The sequence below is a fragment of the Bombina bombina genome, chromosome 2, assembly GCF_027579735.1.
Source record: "Bombina bombina isolate aBomBom1 chromosome 2, aBomBom1.pri, whole genome shotgun sequence".
Taxonomy (NCBI): Eukaryota; Metazoa; Chordata; class Amphibia; order Anura; family Bombinatoridae; genus Bombina; species Bombina bombina.
This window is the reverse complement of record NC_069500.1, coordinates 76,361,439-76,380,576: the sequence shown is the minus strand read 5'-3', so window position 1 is coordinate 76,380,576 and position 19,138 is coordinate 76,361,439. Positions and strand designations below refer to the sequence as shown.

At 36.8% G+C, this 19,138-nt stretch overlaps 1 protein-coding gene across 1 annotated transcript in view; it reads right to left on the bottom strand.

Moving 5' to 3' along the window:
- The window catches only part of DCC (DCC netrin 1 receptor), a 980,012-nt gene that overhangs the window by 359,028 nt on the left and 601,846 nt on the right, over positions 1-19,138 (bottom strand). Inside the window, exon 7 of the mRNA XM_053701117.1 lies at positions 15,059-15,179. Coding sequence (XP_053557092.1) covers positions 15,059-15,179 — 121 coding nt within the window. The remainder of the gene's footprint in view (positions 1-15,058; positions 15,180-19,138) is intronic.

Sequence of the window (19,138 nt, the reverse complement as noted above, 5' to 3'; positions counted from 1 at the left end):
TAGTATTGCTTTTGCTAATATACAAAAAAAAAAAATAGATTTTTATTAAGATAATGTATTACCTCTAAAAATTAAAAGATTATTCTGAATGTATTTAGGTATTCATTTTTAGTTAATATCTGCATGAAAAAGTGAAAATTCTTTATAATGATTGTCAAAATATTAATTATTATAATAAATAAATATTACTGACTGGCATGTCATATGTAGTTTTTTTTTTGGGGGGGGGTACTTTGTTTATCTTAGGTATTTGCTAAATAAAAATGAACATTTATAAGAGTCGCTTAATATTATTCTTTACTCAGGGTGTTTTTCCTTTCAGCTTTCTTTTGTGTAGCCACTTATTGATCACATTGATTGGAAACAGTGCTGCAATGCTCAGCTGATGAATTTTCTGACTGGCTGCGCAGAACAAAGTTATATTGAAGAAACAAAAAATCAGTTTGAGGATGTAAGTAAGGCGACTGGATTAGAGGACATAGGCGATGAAGCTTTGCATTTTATATCTGGTAGAATTGCTGAATTTTAGAAAGCCCCTTTAAAGGCTGCATATAGTACCATGCGAAAAAATGACACTTATTTATTTATTTATTTATAAAATATTTTACCAGGAAAGATACATTGAGATTTCTCTCGTTTTCAAGTATGTCCTGGGATCACAAAACATTGCATTGATACAATAGGGTACAATAAAATACAAAAACAATAATAATACACAATATATGCAAACATTTAACATAGAGCAGGTACGAAATATTTAATCAACCATGACAGGAGCATTCTGTTTTGAGATATGTATAGAGGGATCTCTTAAAGGATTTTAGGCTTGGGGAAGTTTTTAAAGTGTGAGGGAGGTCATTCCATAATTGTGGCGCTCTGTAGGAAAAGGAGGATCGAGCTGCTTTTTTTTTGTATTGAGGCAAGCTAAATAATGTGCTGTTATTGGATCGGAGGTTATAGGAGGTGGGAATAGCAGGGGAGAGCATTCTGCTCAGGTAGGGTGGGAGCTTCCCAGAAAGGCTCTTAAAGACAAGGCAGGAAAGATGGAGGGTGCGTCTGGATTCCAGCGACAGCCAGTTTGGTTCTTTTAGCATGTCACAATGGTGGGTCCTGTAGTTACATTGTAGCACAAAGCGGCAGAGCGAGTTATATAACGTATTTAGTTTATTAAGGTGAGTTTGCGGAGCAGGTGCATATACTATGTCCCCATAATCCAAGATAGGCATCAGCATTTGCTGTACAATCTTTTCCTTTACTGTAGGGCTGAGGCAAGATTTGTTTCTGTACAGGGCACCTAGTTTTGGATAAAGTTTAGAGGCAATTTTTTCTATGTGGAGTCCAAAAGATAGATTGGGGTCTAACAACATACCTAAGTATTTAAAAGAGTGGACTGCGGTCAGCGTGCAATTGGATTTTGTTTTGATGCGAAGATGGGAATTTTGTAATTTATGTATTTTAGGTCCTGTTCCAAAGATCATTGTGACCGTTTTGTCAGTGTTTAGGAAGAATTTGTTTTTTGAGATCCACTTTTCTACCTCTGTGAACTGGTCTTGGAGCACTGTTTCAAGCTGCAGCAGATCAGATTTGTTTGCATAGATTACTGTGTCGTCTGCGTACATGTGTACAGTTGAGGATTTGCAGACATTAGGCAAATCATTTATAAATAATGTGAATAGTAGGGGGCCGAGAATGGAACCTTGGGGAACACCACACGTGACTGGGAGAGGGAGGGAGTCACTGTTAGAGACAGAGACATATTGTGATCGATCCGATACATATGATTTAAACCAGGTTAACGGGTGATCAGCAATACCAGAGTTTTTTAGTTTGAGAAGTAGTAGGTCATGGTCCACTGTGTCAAAAGCCTTTGCAAAATCAAGGAAAATAGCTCCAGTTAGGTCTCCTTGTTCCATGGCAGTTTGGATGTCGTTGCAAACTTTTAGGAGGGCAGTTGTAGTGGAGTGATTCGGTCTGAAACCTGATTGATCAGGGGTCAGATAGTTAGAAAGTTGATAATACTCGCATAATTGCGTATGGACGCATTTTTCTAGGATTTTTGACAATACAGGGAGCAGTGATATAGGACGATAGTTAGAAACCAAGGTTAACTCCCCACTTTTATGAATAGGCACTACTCTTGCAGTTTTCCAGAGTTTGGGTATGTATCCAGACACCAAGGATTCGTTAATTAGGGTTGCAACAGGCTTAGCAATTGCCGGCGCACTGAGCTTCAACAGCATTGCTGGGATTTGATCAGGTCCTGACTGGTTTTTCATTTTTAGATTATCGAGGTGTTTCTTAATGACATTGAAGGGTACAGGTCTAAAATTGAACTTTTCTATATTGGGTCTTTGCTGTTTTAGTGGGGCCTGATCCACATTTGTAGCTTCAGGATGCGTGCCATTTATTAGTTTGTCAATCAGGGTGGTGGAGCATCCTACAAAATAATTGTTAAAGGCATTTGCTACTTCTAAGGGGAGTTGCAGGTTTTGGTTATCCACATTGACAGTGGAGGGTTGGGAGTGGATTGGTGGATTTTGTAAGTTATTTATGAGTTTCCAAAACTTTCTAGGGTTACATATATTATTGTTCAGATTTTCACAGAAATATTGCGCCTTAGCCAATTTTGTTTGTTTAGTACTTATACATATTATGACTACAAAAGTTACTGTGTCATGCTAGCAGTAACTATGCTAGATATCCACATGAGCATGACACTGTATCTTACACCACGTGATGGAAAAGAACTAATGTATTGTTACTGTTTGTGCATCCAAAATCAATACTAAGATTTCCTAGAAACTTGGTACAAGGATTTATGTTGGCAATAAGCACTGCACTACAGCACAGTATTCTCAACAGTTTTACATCCCGATATTTATGACTCTGGGATATGGCTATCATCATATAATAAATTAAGCAATGTTATGATATGTCATATACACATGTATAGGGTGGGAGTTTAGCCTGAAGTGAACATTCAGTTGATCTGTATGATGCTGTTGCGGTTTTTATATCATACACCTATACAAAAAGAAATGCTTTCCCGCAGCATCAAAGACCACCAGGTTTAACCCTTGAGTGCCAGTCAAGAAAAACCAAGAAATTGGCTCAGAGTATACATATTTCAATATTTTATGTTTGAGTTTTGCACTACTTTATATGTTCGCAGTCTGTTTTGTTTAATTTGGATTGGGGACAATTCAGTGAGTTTTTGTTCTATGGGTTTAGTATTTGGATGCTTCCTATATACAATAAATATTTTTTTTCTATTTTTTAATAAAAGATATAATGAATATTTAATCAAAAAGGGAAGCTATATACTGCATCTACATTAGGTGACTCTTGGCTAATGTTGATGTAGTCATGATGCAAATGTAGTCATGGTGACATCTCTGCTGTCTGAGTACCTCTTTTTAAGCAGATTAAAATTGTTACTTTGACATTCTCTGCATTGCTTATGCTACAAAATGTTATAGACCACAAAGACTATGCATTTTTATCTTTCAACCTCTTTATTAAGTGGCATCAGCCTTGGGGAAAAGTAGATTATGATTATTGCCATAGTTAACCATCTGTCTAAGGGAATGTGGACAGGCCTTGACTGAACAGATGTACAGTATAGAACATTCACAGAAAGTGAAATATATGATGACTATTTATTGACAAAGTTTAAACAGAGGAAACTGGTTTCTCACCATGGTCAGCCTTTCTAGTTAATTTATATTTATAGCATACTTCACAACCATCTGTGAATATTGGCCTTTCCAACATCCCATGGGAATTGGGATGGCGTTGTTTGAAGATCTGATTAAATAGCTAAGAAAAAGTAATCCATCATTTATAAGGGGCACTACAGACAGTTTGAAAGATGCCCTGCAGTTCCATAACACTTGTTCTTCATTGGCTATTTTTTTTCATTCTAGCCTTTTGCCAAGTTTAATAAACAGAGCCCTTCTGACAGCTTAGAGAGGATGTTAATATTTTATCTAAGTTTCTTGGGGATGTTCCAGATGATGGATTACACTTACATTAGAGTACAAGATTGACAGGTATTGAACACTCAGAAATGTTTATACTGTTGCCTAACATAATTTTTTATAGCATTATTTTTATAGTTTTTATTTAACATTTATTTAGATTTGTCATTAAACTACAAGCTGTTGAAAACTGCAAAAAAAATAATAATAGCAAAGTAGATCTCTCTACCTGCCTGGTATCTGCAACTCTAAGGGCTCAATTTATCAAACATGGACAGACAGGGGCATACATATTCGCCCCTGTTGGCCCGGCTTCTCCTCTGGTGGGTAGCAATCCGCTGCCCACATCTACCAATGCACACGAGCGTTACTGTGCGCTTGAATGCAACCCAGCCAACTAGCCTGCGCACAGCCAGTCACATGCGGGCAGGAGCTGTCAATCTTCCTGGTCGGAAGAGACCAGGGAGATTCAAATTCTTCACATAAGAGGTGGAGAACAGGACAGGGCAGCAGCGGTCGGATGGCTGCTGTCTGATAAATCCTATTCACTTGTGCGAAGCTGCAGTCAAAGTGAAAAAAAGCCCTTGATAAATTGAGCCCTAAAATAGGCAGAGAAACATGTTTGCATATCCTATCCATGAGAAAAGAAAAACAAAGATGATACAATTTAATGGCTAACTCTGTTATTTTTACGTATTTGGGAAGGGATTTGAAGAAGGGATTGGGCAGTCCTGAAAGCTTACAGACTAGCCCTACTCATTATAAAATACCACCTATACACATCTTATCTACAATATGTGATGAAACATACCTCTTTATTAGTAATACAAACATAATGTTTATTTGTGTATTTATTTTAATATTTTATTACTTTATTGGGTGATTTATTTTCATTGTTAGTCAATCTATAGTTACATTTTTTTAAATGTTGGTAAGACATTCTGCTCAGGGTGCAACACATAATAGCGGCTAAAAAAAGCTAGTTCAACTTAAGACCAGGGGGTCAATTTATTATAGTGCGAGCGGACATAATACGATGTAGCATATTATGTCCACTGAACATCGATAAATGCCGACAGCATACGCTGTCAGCATTTATCATTGCACCAGCAGTTCTTGTGAACTGCTGGTGCAATACCGCCCCCTGCAGATTGGCCGCTAGCAGGGGGTGTCAATCAATCCAATCGTATTTAGAGCAGGCAGACATGTTATGGAGCAGTGGTCTCTAGAGTGCCTTCAGAAACACGGGCATCAAGCTCCGTACGGAGCTTGATAAATATGCCCCCAGAAGAAAAATGTTAGCGCTGCAATAAAAGTATATAAAACATATGTAAAACATATTAAATAAAGTATTTCACTCACATTCATACATATTAAACATAAAATATATGTTTTTTATTAAAACAAATTTTGAAAAAAGTGATTTGAAGTGATATGGTATATGACAAGGTGGTGGACTGGGAAGGGCTCAACGGTGTATATATATATATATATATATATATATATATGTGTATTTGTATGTGTGTAAGTATCTATGTGTATGTAAGCGCACACATACATACACACATACGTATATATATATATATATATATATAAATAAACACATACAAATACACACACATACGTATATATATATATATATATATATATACATTTAAACAAGATAAAATAGACCCTTATTTCTCCAGCACCCAACTATGTCTGAAAATTTATATATACTTATAGACAAGGAAAGATTATTGAGTCAATAATTCACATACTCTTTGAAAATGCGTAATTCTAAGATTTATATATCATTATCAGCATTACAATAAATCATAAGCATGACCCCCAAATTAAAAGGTTCAAAGTCCACAACCCGGGTTGTTAGTGGAAGTTAGTAAGTTAGTCCGTTAATTAACCGGTATTGGATAGTTCCAAAATGCCTTAGTATTGGCACATTTGTAATCCCAGGTTTGGAAACCAACGTTAATGCAAGGACAGCACCAATTATTGTGTAACACTCACACAGCAGGTATAACTTGTATCTTCGTACTCCCAATGCAAATTTGTAACTGTATCACTTTCAGCAAAAAAATGGCAACTCTTCCATACCACATTTAACTCGCTGTGACAGTTCTATGTTGCGTGTAGAGATATAATGAACAAGTACCTGCTTTCTCGATGTTTCAGCGGTGACATATTATGGTGCCATATCTACCTGCTCGTTGCTTCCAATTGGTTCGATTGAAACCGGGTTTGGAGATATTAATTAACTCTTATTAAATAAATTATTCCTATTTAAAGCTAAATACTTACCTGTAAAATAAATCCTAATAAGCTACAATATAAATTATAATTACATTGTAGCTATTTTAGATTAATATTTATTTTACAGGTAACATTGTATTTATATTTAACCTCAGGTACAATAGCTATTAAATAGTTAAGAACTATTTAATAGTTACCTAGTTAAAATAATAACAAAATTACCCTGTAAAATAAATCCTAACCTAAGTTACAATTTAATCCTAACACTATACTATCATTAAATTAATTAAATAAAATACCTACAAATTACCTACAATTAAACCTAACACTACACTATCATACATTAATTAAATACAATATCTACAAATAACTACAATTAAATAAACTAACTAAAGTACAAAAAAATAAAAAAGAACTAAGTTACAAAAAATAAAAAATATTTACAAACATTAGAAAAATATTACAACAATTTTAAAACTAATTACACCTACTCTAAGCCCCCTAATAAAATAACAAAGCCCCCCAAAATAAAAAATGCCCTACCTATTCTAAATTACTAAAGTTAAAAGCTCTTTTACCTTACCAGCCTGAACAGGGCCCTTTGTGGGGCATGCCCCAAGAAGTTCAGCTCTTTTGCCTGTAAAAAAAACATACAATACCCCCCCCCAAACATTACCAACCCACCACCCACATACCCCTAATCTACCCAAACCCCCCTTAAATAAACCTAATACTAAGCCCCTGAAGATCTTCCTACCTTGTCTTCACCATACCAGGTTCACCGAGTCGGTCCAGAAGAGCTCCTCCGATGTCCTGATCAAAGCCCAAGCGGGGGGCTGAAGATGTCCATGATCCGGTTAGAAGTCCTCATCCAAGCGGGGCAGAAGAGGTCTTCCAGCCGATTGATAGTCTTCATCCAGGCGGCATCTTCTATCGACATCCATCTGGAGTGGAGCGGCTCAGCATCCTGAAGACCTCCGACGCGGAACATCCATCCTGGGCCGACGTCTGACGATGAATGACGGTTCCTTTAAATGACGTCATCCAAGATGGTGTCCCTCGAATTTCCGATTGGCTGATAGAATTCTATCAGCCAATCGGAATTAAGGTAGGAATATTCTGATTGGCTGATCGGAATTCAGCCAATCGGATTGAACTTGATCAATCAGAATATTCCTACCTTAATTCCGATTGGCTGATAGAATCCTATCAGCCAATCGGATATGAGGGACGCCATCTTGGATGACGTCATTTAACGGAACCGTCATTCGTCGTTCAGTCGTCGGGCCAGGATGGATGTTTCCGCGTCGGAGGTCATCAGGATGCTGCCGCCTCCGCTCGCAGATGGATGTCGATAGAGATGCCGCCTGGATGAAGACTTCAATCGGATGAAGACCTCTTCTGCCCCTGCTTGGATGAAGACTTCAATCGGATGGAAGACCTCTTCTGCCCCGCTTGGATGAAGACTTCTACTGGATCATGGACATCTTCAGCCCCCCGCTTGGGCTTGGATCAGGACATCAGAGGAGCTCTTCTGGACCGATCGGTGAACCTGGTATGGTGAATACAAGGTAGGAAGATCTTCAGGTGGCTTAGTATTAGGTTTTATTTAAGGGGGGTTTGGGTTAGATTAGGGGTATGTGGGTGGTGGGTTGTAATGTTGGGGGGGTATTGTATGTTTTTTTTTACAGGCAAAAGAGCTGAACTTCTTGGGGCATGCCCCGCAAAGGGCCCTGTTCAGGGCTGGTAAGGTAAAAGAGCTTTTAACTTTAGTAATTTAGAATAGGGTAGGGCGATTTTTTATTTTTGGGGGGGCTTTGTTATTTTATTAGGGGGCTTAGAGTAGGTGTAATTAGTTTAAAATTGTTGTAATATTTTTCTTATTTTGTAAAAAAAAAAAAATACTTTTTGTAACTTAGTTCTTTTTTTATTTTTTGTACTTTAGTTAGTTTATTTCATTGGTAGTTATTTGTAGATATTGTATTTAATTAATGTATTGATAGTGTAGTTTTAGGTTTAATTGTAGGTAATTGTAGGTATTTTATTTAATTAATTTAATGATAGTATAGTGTTTAGGTTTAATTGTAACTTAGGTTAGGGATTTATTTTACAGGTAATTTTGTTATTATTTTAACTAGGTAACTATTTAAATAGTTCTTAACTATTTAATAGCTATTGTACCTGGGTTAAAATAATTACAAAGTTGCCTTAAAATAAATATTAATCCTAAAATAGCTACAATATATTATTAGTTATATTGTAGCTATATTAGGGTTTATTTTATAGGTAAGTATTTAGCTATTAAATAGGAATAATTTATTTAATAAGAGTTAATTTATTTCGTTAGATTAAAATTATATTTAACTTAGGGCGGTGTTATGTTTAGGGTTAGACTTAAGCCTTTAGGAGTTAATACATTTATTAGAATAGCGGTGAGCTCCGGTCGCGCAGATTAGGGGTTAATGTTTGAAGTTAGGTGTCAGCGATGTTAGGGAGGGCAGATTAGGGGTTAATACTATTTATTATAGGGTTAGTGAGGCGGATTAGGGGTTAATAACTTTATTATAGTAGCGGTGCGGTCCGCTCAGCAGATTAGGGGTTAATAATAATATGCAGGGGTCAGCGATAGCGGTAGATTAGGGGTTAATAAGTGTAAGGTTAGGGGTGTTTAGACTCGGGGTACATGTTAGGGTGTTAGGTGCAGACGTAGAAAGTGTTTCCCCGATAGGAAACAATGGGCTTGCGTTAGGAGCTGAACGCGGCTTATTTGCAGGTGTTAGGTTTTTTTCAGCTCAAACAGCCCCATTGTTTCCTATGGGGGAATCGTGCACGAGCACGTTTTTGAGGCTGGCCGCGTCCGTAAGCACCGCTGGTATCGAGAGTTGAAGCTGCGTTAAAAATGCTCTACGCTCCTTTTTTGGAGCCTAATGCAGCCTTTATGTGGACTCTCAATACCAGAGTTATTTTTATGGTGCGGCCAGAAAAAAGCCAGCGTTAGCTACGCGGGTCGTTACCGACAAAACTCTAAATCTAGCCGATAGATAGCTAGATAGATAGCTAGCTAGATAAATAAATAAATGATAGATAGATCGATTGAGACTCCCTTTACGCCATAGCATCGCTGTTCACACAGCTTATAAGCTTAGCTATGGTTAGTACAGTGATTCATTGATAGGATGGTTCTGAATCACTGTGCTAACCCTAGCTAAGCTTATTAACGGTGAGAACAGCAATGCTATGGAATAAAGGGAGTCTGTGTAAAAGCAGACTTGAAGTAAAAAAGTAAGTCATTGTGAAACTCATTTGCATATCTTACCCAGAATCATTTGCTGCATTGGAAACTATGTAATTCAGAGGTTTTCTGTGGGAAAAACAAGCCTTCTGGTTTGTCTAGATTTGTTAATGAACTACACAATGAGTTATTTTCTCTATATTTTGTGCTTAGTGGAGGATTTTAAACTCACTTTTCGCCTCCCCATAATTTGAAATGTTGTATTCTGTGTTTTTAAAGACACCTTTCACTTCTTGCACCTTCGGGTTATTGCTCGTGCTAAACGTCAGGACCTGAGTTTTGTAGGGCATTTATATCTGACCTTCAGGTGTGCACTATTGATTTAATTTAGGTGGTGTTAGCGCTCAATATCACTAATATTTCTGTAGTTGTACTCTAGGCCTCTATTGACTATATGTTTACTTTTAATTGTGTGTAAGAAAAGGCCTATTTATCTATGGTTAAGCTCTGTACCTAGCATGAAACAGGTCAGTTTTTTACAGCCCCTTTCTTGTGTAATATTTTATAATTACCAATGTACTTCTATTATCAAACTTGGTTCATTCTCTTTGTATTCTTTGCTAAAGGAGTAATAGTGCACTGCTGGGAGATAGCTGAATACATCAGGTAAGCCAATCACAAAGGGCATATATGTGCAGCTAGCTCCCAGTAGTGCATTGCTGCTCTTAAGGCTACCTAGGTATGCCTTTCAACAACAGATAATGAGGAAACAAAGCAAATTGGATAATATAAGTAAATTGGAAAGCTGTTTAAAATTGCATGATCTATTTATATCATGAATGTTTGACTTTTACTCTACTGGCCCTTTAAATCTATCCATATATCTGTAATTTATTAAGTGTTTAATGTACCTTTAATGTTCTATCTTAAAAAACATGATATTAGTAAACTCCATCTAGGAATGCTTAGCTCCATCCCAGACCATCCAGAGCTGTCAAAGTTAAAGGGACAGTCTACTCCAGAATTGTTATTGTTTAAAATAGATAATCCCTTTATTACCAATTCCCCAGTTTTGCATAACCAACACAATTATAATATATACTTTTTACCTCTGTGATTACCTTGTATCTAAGCCTCTGCAGACTGCCTCCTTATTTCAGTTCTTTTGACAGACTTGCATTTAAGCCAATCAGTGCCCTCTCATAAGTAACTCCATGGGCGTGAGCACAATGTTATCGCTATTACACACATGAACTAACGCCCTCTAGCTGTCAAATGCATTCAGATAAGAAGCTGTCTTAAAGGGTCACAGAGCCCACATTTTTTTCTTTCATGATTCAGATAGAGCATACAATTTTAAGCAACTTTCTAATTACTCCTATTATAAAATTTTCCTAATTCTATTGGTATCGTTATTTGAAAAGCAAGAATGTAAGTTTAGATGCCGGACCATTTTTGGTAAACAACCTGGGTTGTTCTTGCTGATTGGTGGATACATTCATGCACCAATAAAAAAGTGCTGTCCATTGCCTGAACCAAAAATTGGCTGGCTCCTTAGCTTAGATGCCTTCTTTTTCAAATAAAGATAGCAAGAGAATGAAGAAAATTTGATAATATGGGTAAATTAGAAAGTTGCTTAAAATTAAAATTTTGACTAGACTGTCCCAAACGATATGTTAACACTAAGCATTTCTGCCTATGCAAGACAAAGAACATATAGAAGTTGCGCTAATGCTATTCAGGAAATAATATGTTGTTTTAAGTAAAAATTCAAACAACACTTTTGATACTTTTTGCTTTTGCATTTTATTTTTGCCATGAGAACTACTCTTCCCCCAAAGCTAAGTAGTAATTTGTTATCACCAGTCAAATAATTACTTGTAGCACCATTCATATTTTTTGTGAAACTATGATTCTCATTCAAACAATATTATCCATATTATATATTCTATGAAGCTGTAGAAATGTGATTTTCAAATATTTTCTTATACAAAAAGAGAGAAGTACTCAATCTGGGAATGCAGATTAGCATAATAGCTTGTTCTATGGCTAAATACCACCCTAGGAGCAGCCTCTTTTTGCCTCAACATTTGTTCGATGCCACTTTCTTGTGACTAAAAACAGATCACACAAAGAAGGAAGCAGTTGTCCTTATGCAGCAGTTCATCACTAGATGAATATAGGTGCAGAAAAATCAGTAAAAAAAAATATATTTTTGTAAGTCTGTTGTGACATTTTTTATTCATGTATAAAGTGTAGCTTTTTATGGAGAAAAATCACATTATTTATTGGAATTCAATTTAGTTAAGAAGTATCTACTTTTCCCATATGGTTAATAATATCAACTTAAGACAGAAATGAGACAGAAAATAATGTTCGTCATTACCAACTTACATAAATATAGATATACTCGTATCAAAGGGTCACAGGCTTGTGCTATTGTAATATGATGTTTTGCAATTTTGTTGCTTAAAACATGCTGCCGACTGCTAGCACTAAATTGTACTTCCTGTGAAATTTCAGCAACTTCCTAACTACCTTCTTCATTATTGTGATTACAAGGGACAGTAAACACTCTGTAATCACAATAATGTTCTTCTGATATCTTGTAATAAACTGAATGAGTGTAAAAAAAGTGATTGTTAACACTTTGTTTGCCACAATTGTTTTTCAATAGCTAAACACCCACCCTTTGCCTTATTGGGAGCAGACAATCAGGCTTGTTACTGGAGTAGAGTAGGTCAGCCACTATTATTTTGTAGTTTCTTATCTGATCATTTCTGCTGCGGTCAGTTATGGAAAGATATGTGGGAGTGTTTGGCTATTGACAATTAAACTTTTTTATATTACAATTTAAAAGCGTTATACGTCCCTTTAAAATCTCCTAACTGAAAAACATGTCATAAAATAATCTCACAGGTAGCTGCTGAGATCTCAAAGAAGTTGATAGCCATTGACACCGGAAGGGAGAAAACAAAATTAAATCTATATTCTTTAAAACTGTATACAAACATGATATACGTTATTTGGCTTTTTAAAGTGATTGTCAAATGTAATGAGTTAAAGTCCAGTACTTAAAAGTGAATGTCAATTTTAGATAAACTATTAACTAGTATAATCGCCAAGTTTTTTTAATTTAAAATAGAAAGTTTATATAATTTTTTATTACCTAAATGAAGTCTGTTTTCACTAGGACTCCTCCCAGCTGCAACTTTCTATTTTGAAGCATAGTGATGTATAGAGCGGTCCAACCTGCTCTATAAGTATTTCTAAAGCACGCGCCCGTTGATCGTTGGATCTGTGCATGTGCAAAATTCCGACACAGTTTACTCACAACATAGGATTCATTGAATACTATCAGTGTTTGCAGCAGCAGACTTCCCATCGTTGGCAATTATTGTAATTGCAATCATTGAGAATAACTCTATAATTTTTCATGTATATTTATCTGTTTCTGATTCTGGGGCTTCAGAGCATGCGCATTATACGCATTATACGCGTGTGACGTTGTAAACAAGAGGTTGAACCCCCCGGGGGGGAAGATAATAGGATAATGAAGGTCTAAAAATATGTCAATCAAAGTGCAAATATGGCGGGCGGACAATCAGAGCTACGAACGAGCATATTAAAAGGTAGAACTGTGCAAAAAGAAACAATTTTATAAAAAATCATGAATTAAAGTCCAGATATTTTTAAAAGAGGAATTATGTGGAGTTACCCCATGTCACTGACTTGACATTCACTTTAAAAATAATCTTAAAAACCAAGGCACTTTAACTCATTAAACTTTACAATGACGCTTCTTTTTTAAAATAATTACCATTTCATTATGGTAAACATACCGCCGATGCCCAGAGCTGGAGTCCATAGGGGGCACGCAACAATTGGAGGAAGCCGGATTTGTCACCAATATGCTAAATATAGAAGGAGATGCAGGCGGAGCATCGGCAATATGTTTACCATAATGAAATGGTAAGTATTTAAAAAAGAAGCGTCGTAAAGTTTAATGAGTTAAAGTGCCTTGGTTGTTAAGATTATTGGACTGGACTTTAAATCATTAAACTTTACAATCACTTTAATATATTAAAATGCATTTAAATAGGCCATTAAAATATTTACTATTTGATTGTCTTCTGAATTCAAATGACGCTAATTGTTAGTTTATACTTACTGCAGTAAAACCCAGCTATTACTCTATATTCCTGATAAAGCCTGTCTGTGACTGCACAGCTGTCCTGGCAAATGTATATGCTACAATGTCATCTGCTGTTACATCAGAGGCAGCTGCGTACAGAAGGGATATTACCCTCAAAATATCCATGACATGAAACTTCTGGATTAGAAATGGCATATGAAAAGAAGCGAAGATTTCTACATTTGTCAGACTTCAAAGCAAAGCACTGACCATTACCTTGCCTGGGAAGGATATTAAAGGAACACTGTACAAAATATTGCCTTAAAAATATTAAATACGTTTAATTGAAATGAATATACCAGTGTCACTTTTGATGATAGGCACTTCCTACAAATGAATAGTAAAGTAAAGGGACATTGTACTCTAAATATTTTTTGCCCATAGTCCAATGGTTACCTGCTGGAGTGTATTTGATGGTTTACAAACAAAACCTTTGCATTTATTTGTTATAAATAGCTAATTTTGCTGGTTATATCACCAATTACACTGAAAATAAGAGTAACAAATATTTTATTTAAATAAAAGCAATGTAAGTCAAGGCAATAGTACTGATTAATCTCCCAGTGGGGGTATGAGGGAGAGATAGATACTGTATGTGAAATATCTGGTTGTGTTTATGTAACTCCCAGCCATAATTATGATTTCAATACCCAACATAATTACTTGCAGCTCAGCCCTTTGTTCTGGGCGTGCCTAGGTAATGGCTTTAAAGAGAAAAACAGCTATTTCAAATACAAAAAGTAACCATGAGGGAACAGTTTTCCATACATTTTAATACTCTGCAGTAGATATAACAAGTAATTTGGAAGTCATTAAGGGGAAACAATTTTTATAGTACAGTGTCCCTTTATGAAAAAGTATCCCTCATCCACTGAGCATTTGTAGAATATCACAACAAGAATAAGCACAGAGCTCCAGTATATTAATAAAAGTCTAAAACTTTATTTTAAACATGTATCCAATAAAATCAGGGGTCAGAGACCATAATAGACATTACAACAGGCTGACGCGTTTCGTCTAACACGCCTTACTCATAGGCCCAGAGCTGAAACGTGTCAGCCTTTTGTGATATCTATTATTGTCTGTGACTACTGATTTTAATGGATTCATGTTTGCATGTTTGAAATATAAGATCTGTGTTTATCCTTGTTGTGAAGTTGAACTGTCTGGGAACTCTGTATGTGCAGCTATCTTTCTCGTGTTTTCATTTACTACATTGGACATTGCAGTCACATGGATACCTACGTTTGGTCTGGAGTCATTTGAGGTTAAGAGGGATTGTAATGCAGTGATGCATTACAATCCCTTTTTTGGTAATCAGATGGTTAAATGATCCCTATTAATGTAAAATATTATCTAATTAGATTGTTTAATGAACAATATATTTTCTTTGTCTCTTACCTGGATCAGGGATGACCAGCTGTGCATATGTCTGAGCATTTCCAGCCTCATTTTCAGCTATACACTGATAAAACCCTTCATCTGATTTAACCAGTCCTAAAATCCTTAGATTGCTGCCACCCTAAAAGAACAGAAGAGGATTTAAAGCCTTATAGTTTAAAAATAGAGAGAATAAAACTATGTGCCCATATAGGGCAAGATTAAGAGTGGAGCTCTAACAGTAACACGAAATCAAAAAGGGGTTTATCGCGGGTGTGTGCACATGTCGGGTTTTTCTCTCCTATTACAAGTTGAAAGTAAACGCGATCGTCTGAGTTACACAAGGGCTCAAATATACAGTGGGGCAAAAAAGTATTTAGTCAGCCACCAATTGTGCAAGTTCTCCCACTTAAGAAGATGAGAGAGGCCTGTAATTTTCATCATAGGTATACCTCAACTATGAGAGACAAAATGTGGAAACAAATCCAGACAATCACATTGTCTGATTTGGAAAGAATTTATTTCCATATTATGGTGGAAAATAAGTATTTGTTCAATATCAAAAGTTCATCTCAATACTTTATTATATATCCTTTGTTGGCAATGACAGAGGTCAAACGTTTTCTGTTAGTCTTCACAAGGTTGTCACACACTGTTGCTGGTATGTTGGCCCATTCCTGCATGCAGATCTCCTCTAGAGCAGTGATGTTTTGGGGCTGTCGCTGGGCAACACAGACTTTCAACTCCCTCCAAAGGTTTTCTATGGGGTTGAGATCTGGAGACTGGCTAGGCCACTCCAGGACCTTGAAATGCTTCTTACGAAGCCACTCCTTCGTTGCCCGGGCGGTGTGTTTGGGATCATTGTCATGCTGAAAGACCCAGCCACGTTTCATCTTCAATGCCCTTGCTGATGGAAGGAGGTTTGCACTCAAAATCTCACGATACATGGCCCCATTCATTCTTTCATGTACACGGATCAGTCACCCTGTTCTCTTTGCAGAGAAACAGCCCCAAAGCATGATTTTGCCACCCCCATGCTTCACAGTAGGAATGGTGTTCTTTGGTTGCAACTCAGCATTCTCTTTCCTCCAAACACGACGAGTTGTGTTTCTACCAAACAGTTCTACTTTGGTTTCATCTGACCATATGACATTCTCCCAATCCGCTTCTGGATCATCCAAATGCTCTCTAGCATACTTCAGATGGGCCTGGACATGTACTGGCTTAAGCAGGGGGACACGTCTGGCACTGCAGAATCTGAGTCCCTGGCAGTGTAGTGTGTTACTGATGGTAGCCTTTGTTACGTTGGTCCCAGCTCTCTGCAGGTCATTCACTAGGTCTCCCTGTGTGGTTCTGGGATGTTTGCTCACCGTTCTTGTGATTATTTTGCCCCCACGGGGTGAGATCTTGCATGGAGCCCCAGATCAAGGGAGATTATTAGTGGTCTTGTATGTCTTCCATTTTCTAATTATTGCTCCCACAGTTGATTTCTTCACAACAAGCTGCTTGCCTATTGCAGATTCAGTCTTCCCAGCCTGGTGCAGGTCTACAATTTTGTTTCTGGTGTCCTTAGATAGCTCTTTGGTCTTCACCATAGTGGAGTTTGGAGTGTGATTGTTTGAGGTTGTGGACAGGTGTCTTTTATACTGATAACAAGTTCAAACAGGTGCCATTAATACAGGTAATCAGTGGAGGACAGAGGAGCCTCTTAAAGAAGAAGATACAGGTCTGTGAGAGCCAGAAATCTTACTTGTTTGTAGGTGACCAAATACTTATTTTCCACCATAATATGCAAATAAATTCTTTCCAAATCAGACAATGTGATTGTCTGGATTTGTTTCCACATTTTGTCTCTCATAGCAGAATATGTTCTATGTATTTTGAAATAGACATTCCTATATATATCTATACCTATATATATAATCATCTATATGTTGTATATATATATATATATATATATATATATATATATATATTTTTTTTTTTATATATATATATATATATATATATATATATATAAATAATATATATATGCAAATACCATCATATATATGTAGAAATATGTATTTATGAATACATAGAACATATTTTTCTATGAAGGTTAGCGCACTTGAGAATATGCGAACCGGTTTGCACGCAAGAAGGGTGTTAGGTTTCTTTCCACTTTTTTTTACTTCATTGACTTCTATGGGGGAATATTTTATAACACACGCAATATTGTAAGTTCGGATTTTTATGCTTCTCATGTTAGCACAAGAGCACAAACAGTTTACTTTCAACTTGTAATACGATGCATGCAAAAAGCTTGCTTCTATCAGAGTTAACGCTCGAGCAGAAGCATTAAATATGGCTCCACTTGTAATCTGGCCCATAGTCAATAAAAATCTGGGTTTTAAATTCTAAATTCTTATGTGATTCTCCCTTAATTGCTGCTATTTTATATAATTTATTATACTTTACATATCAACAGAGTGTAGCCTTGTTTGGTGTTCAAGGGGTTAAGACTTACAGGTATTTTGCCTTTTTTATTTTACTGTCCATACTCAAAAGCCCTTTGGATGTTTAGATACACTAAGTAAGTATATGCCAATTTTACTAAACTGCTGACATGTCTTGTCTCTTTTCCCTATTGCACAGTGGATGAAAATTGTGTCTGCGAGCAACAGGAAGTCTTAACATGTCAGCTGTTCAGCGCTGCAGTTTAAGTCCTCTTTGCGGAATGGTACCTGTGGGGAAATCACTGGTGCAAAAGTTTAATCGAAAATATGTAGCTAGTGGGCAAACCTTTGAAAAAAAAAAACCTGCCATAAAAATACATGCTATGTGAGCAGATTTATGAAGCTGCAGTTTAAACATTTAGCCCATAACATTTTCATATAGGAAGACTTTTGTGAGTTGATTTGGATTATCTGTAGATGTGCCCTGAGCAAGTCTAAACCTTTTTATGGGGAAAAAAAAAACAACTACAAGCTGTCAAGCAGTAACCACCCCCCCCCCACAAGATTCAACTTTAACATGCACTTCAATGGCTTTGTTTACAAATTTCAGAACTATCAGTCCATTGAATTTGCAATACACTTGCAAGGCCAGTGTACACATTTTAGACATTCTATTGAAAAAACATGGTCAGGTAGAAAAAATAACAACTTCCAATTTACTCTATTATTAAAAACTTAAATTATGCTTACCTGATAATTTTCTTTTCTTCAGACGGGGAGAGTCCACAGCTGCATTCATTACATTTGGGAATACAGAACCTGGCCACCAGGAGGAGGCAAATACACCCCAGCCAGAGGCTTAAATACCTCCCCCACTTCCCTCATCCCCCAGTCAATCTGCCAAGGGAACAAGGAACAGTAGGAGAGTCATTAGGGTCAAAAAAGATGCCAGAAGAATAGAAACAAAAATTACGGCCGCCCCACACAAAAAATACGGGCGGCGAGCTGTGGACTCTCCCCGTTTGAAGAAAAGAAAATTATTAGGTAAGCATAATTTAAGTTTTTCTTCATAAACAGGGAGAGTCCACAGCTGCATTCATTATTTTTGGGAAAACAATACCCAAGCTATAGAGGACACTGAATGCAAAACAGGCGGGTACAAAAAGGCACCATAGCCTAAAAACACCCCAACTCCCGACAAAAAAAACTGTGTCTTCAGAAGTAGAGGAACAAAAAGGAAAAAAATGCCAGAGTAACCACCCATCAGTTAGAACCAGCAAGGCCCTTAATAAAGACTGCTCAGATCCTTACACTCGACCGAGCCCAAGAGCCTCTGAGGAGACAAAATCCTGCAGGATCTCAGCCCAAAATAAACTCAACCCCAACCAGAAGGAGAGGAAACATCCAAAGTCTTCCTAAAGGTAAGAAAGAAGGACTCAGACATGGAAGTCTGCAAGGACCCCCAGGAACACCAAGGAACTAGGGCAACAAGGAAAAAAAAAAACTAGCTGAGCAAAGGGAGACAAATCCCAAACCCCCATCTGAATGTAGTCCAAGGGACCAAAGAAAAACCCTGAAACTAAATTGAGGAGGAGGAATCCCTCCCCTACGCAGAAAGCATACTCACACCCCAGACAGAGCAACTGAAAGACAAACCGTCTCC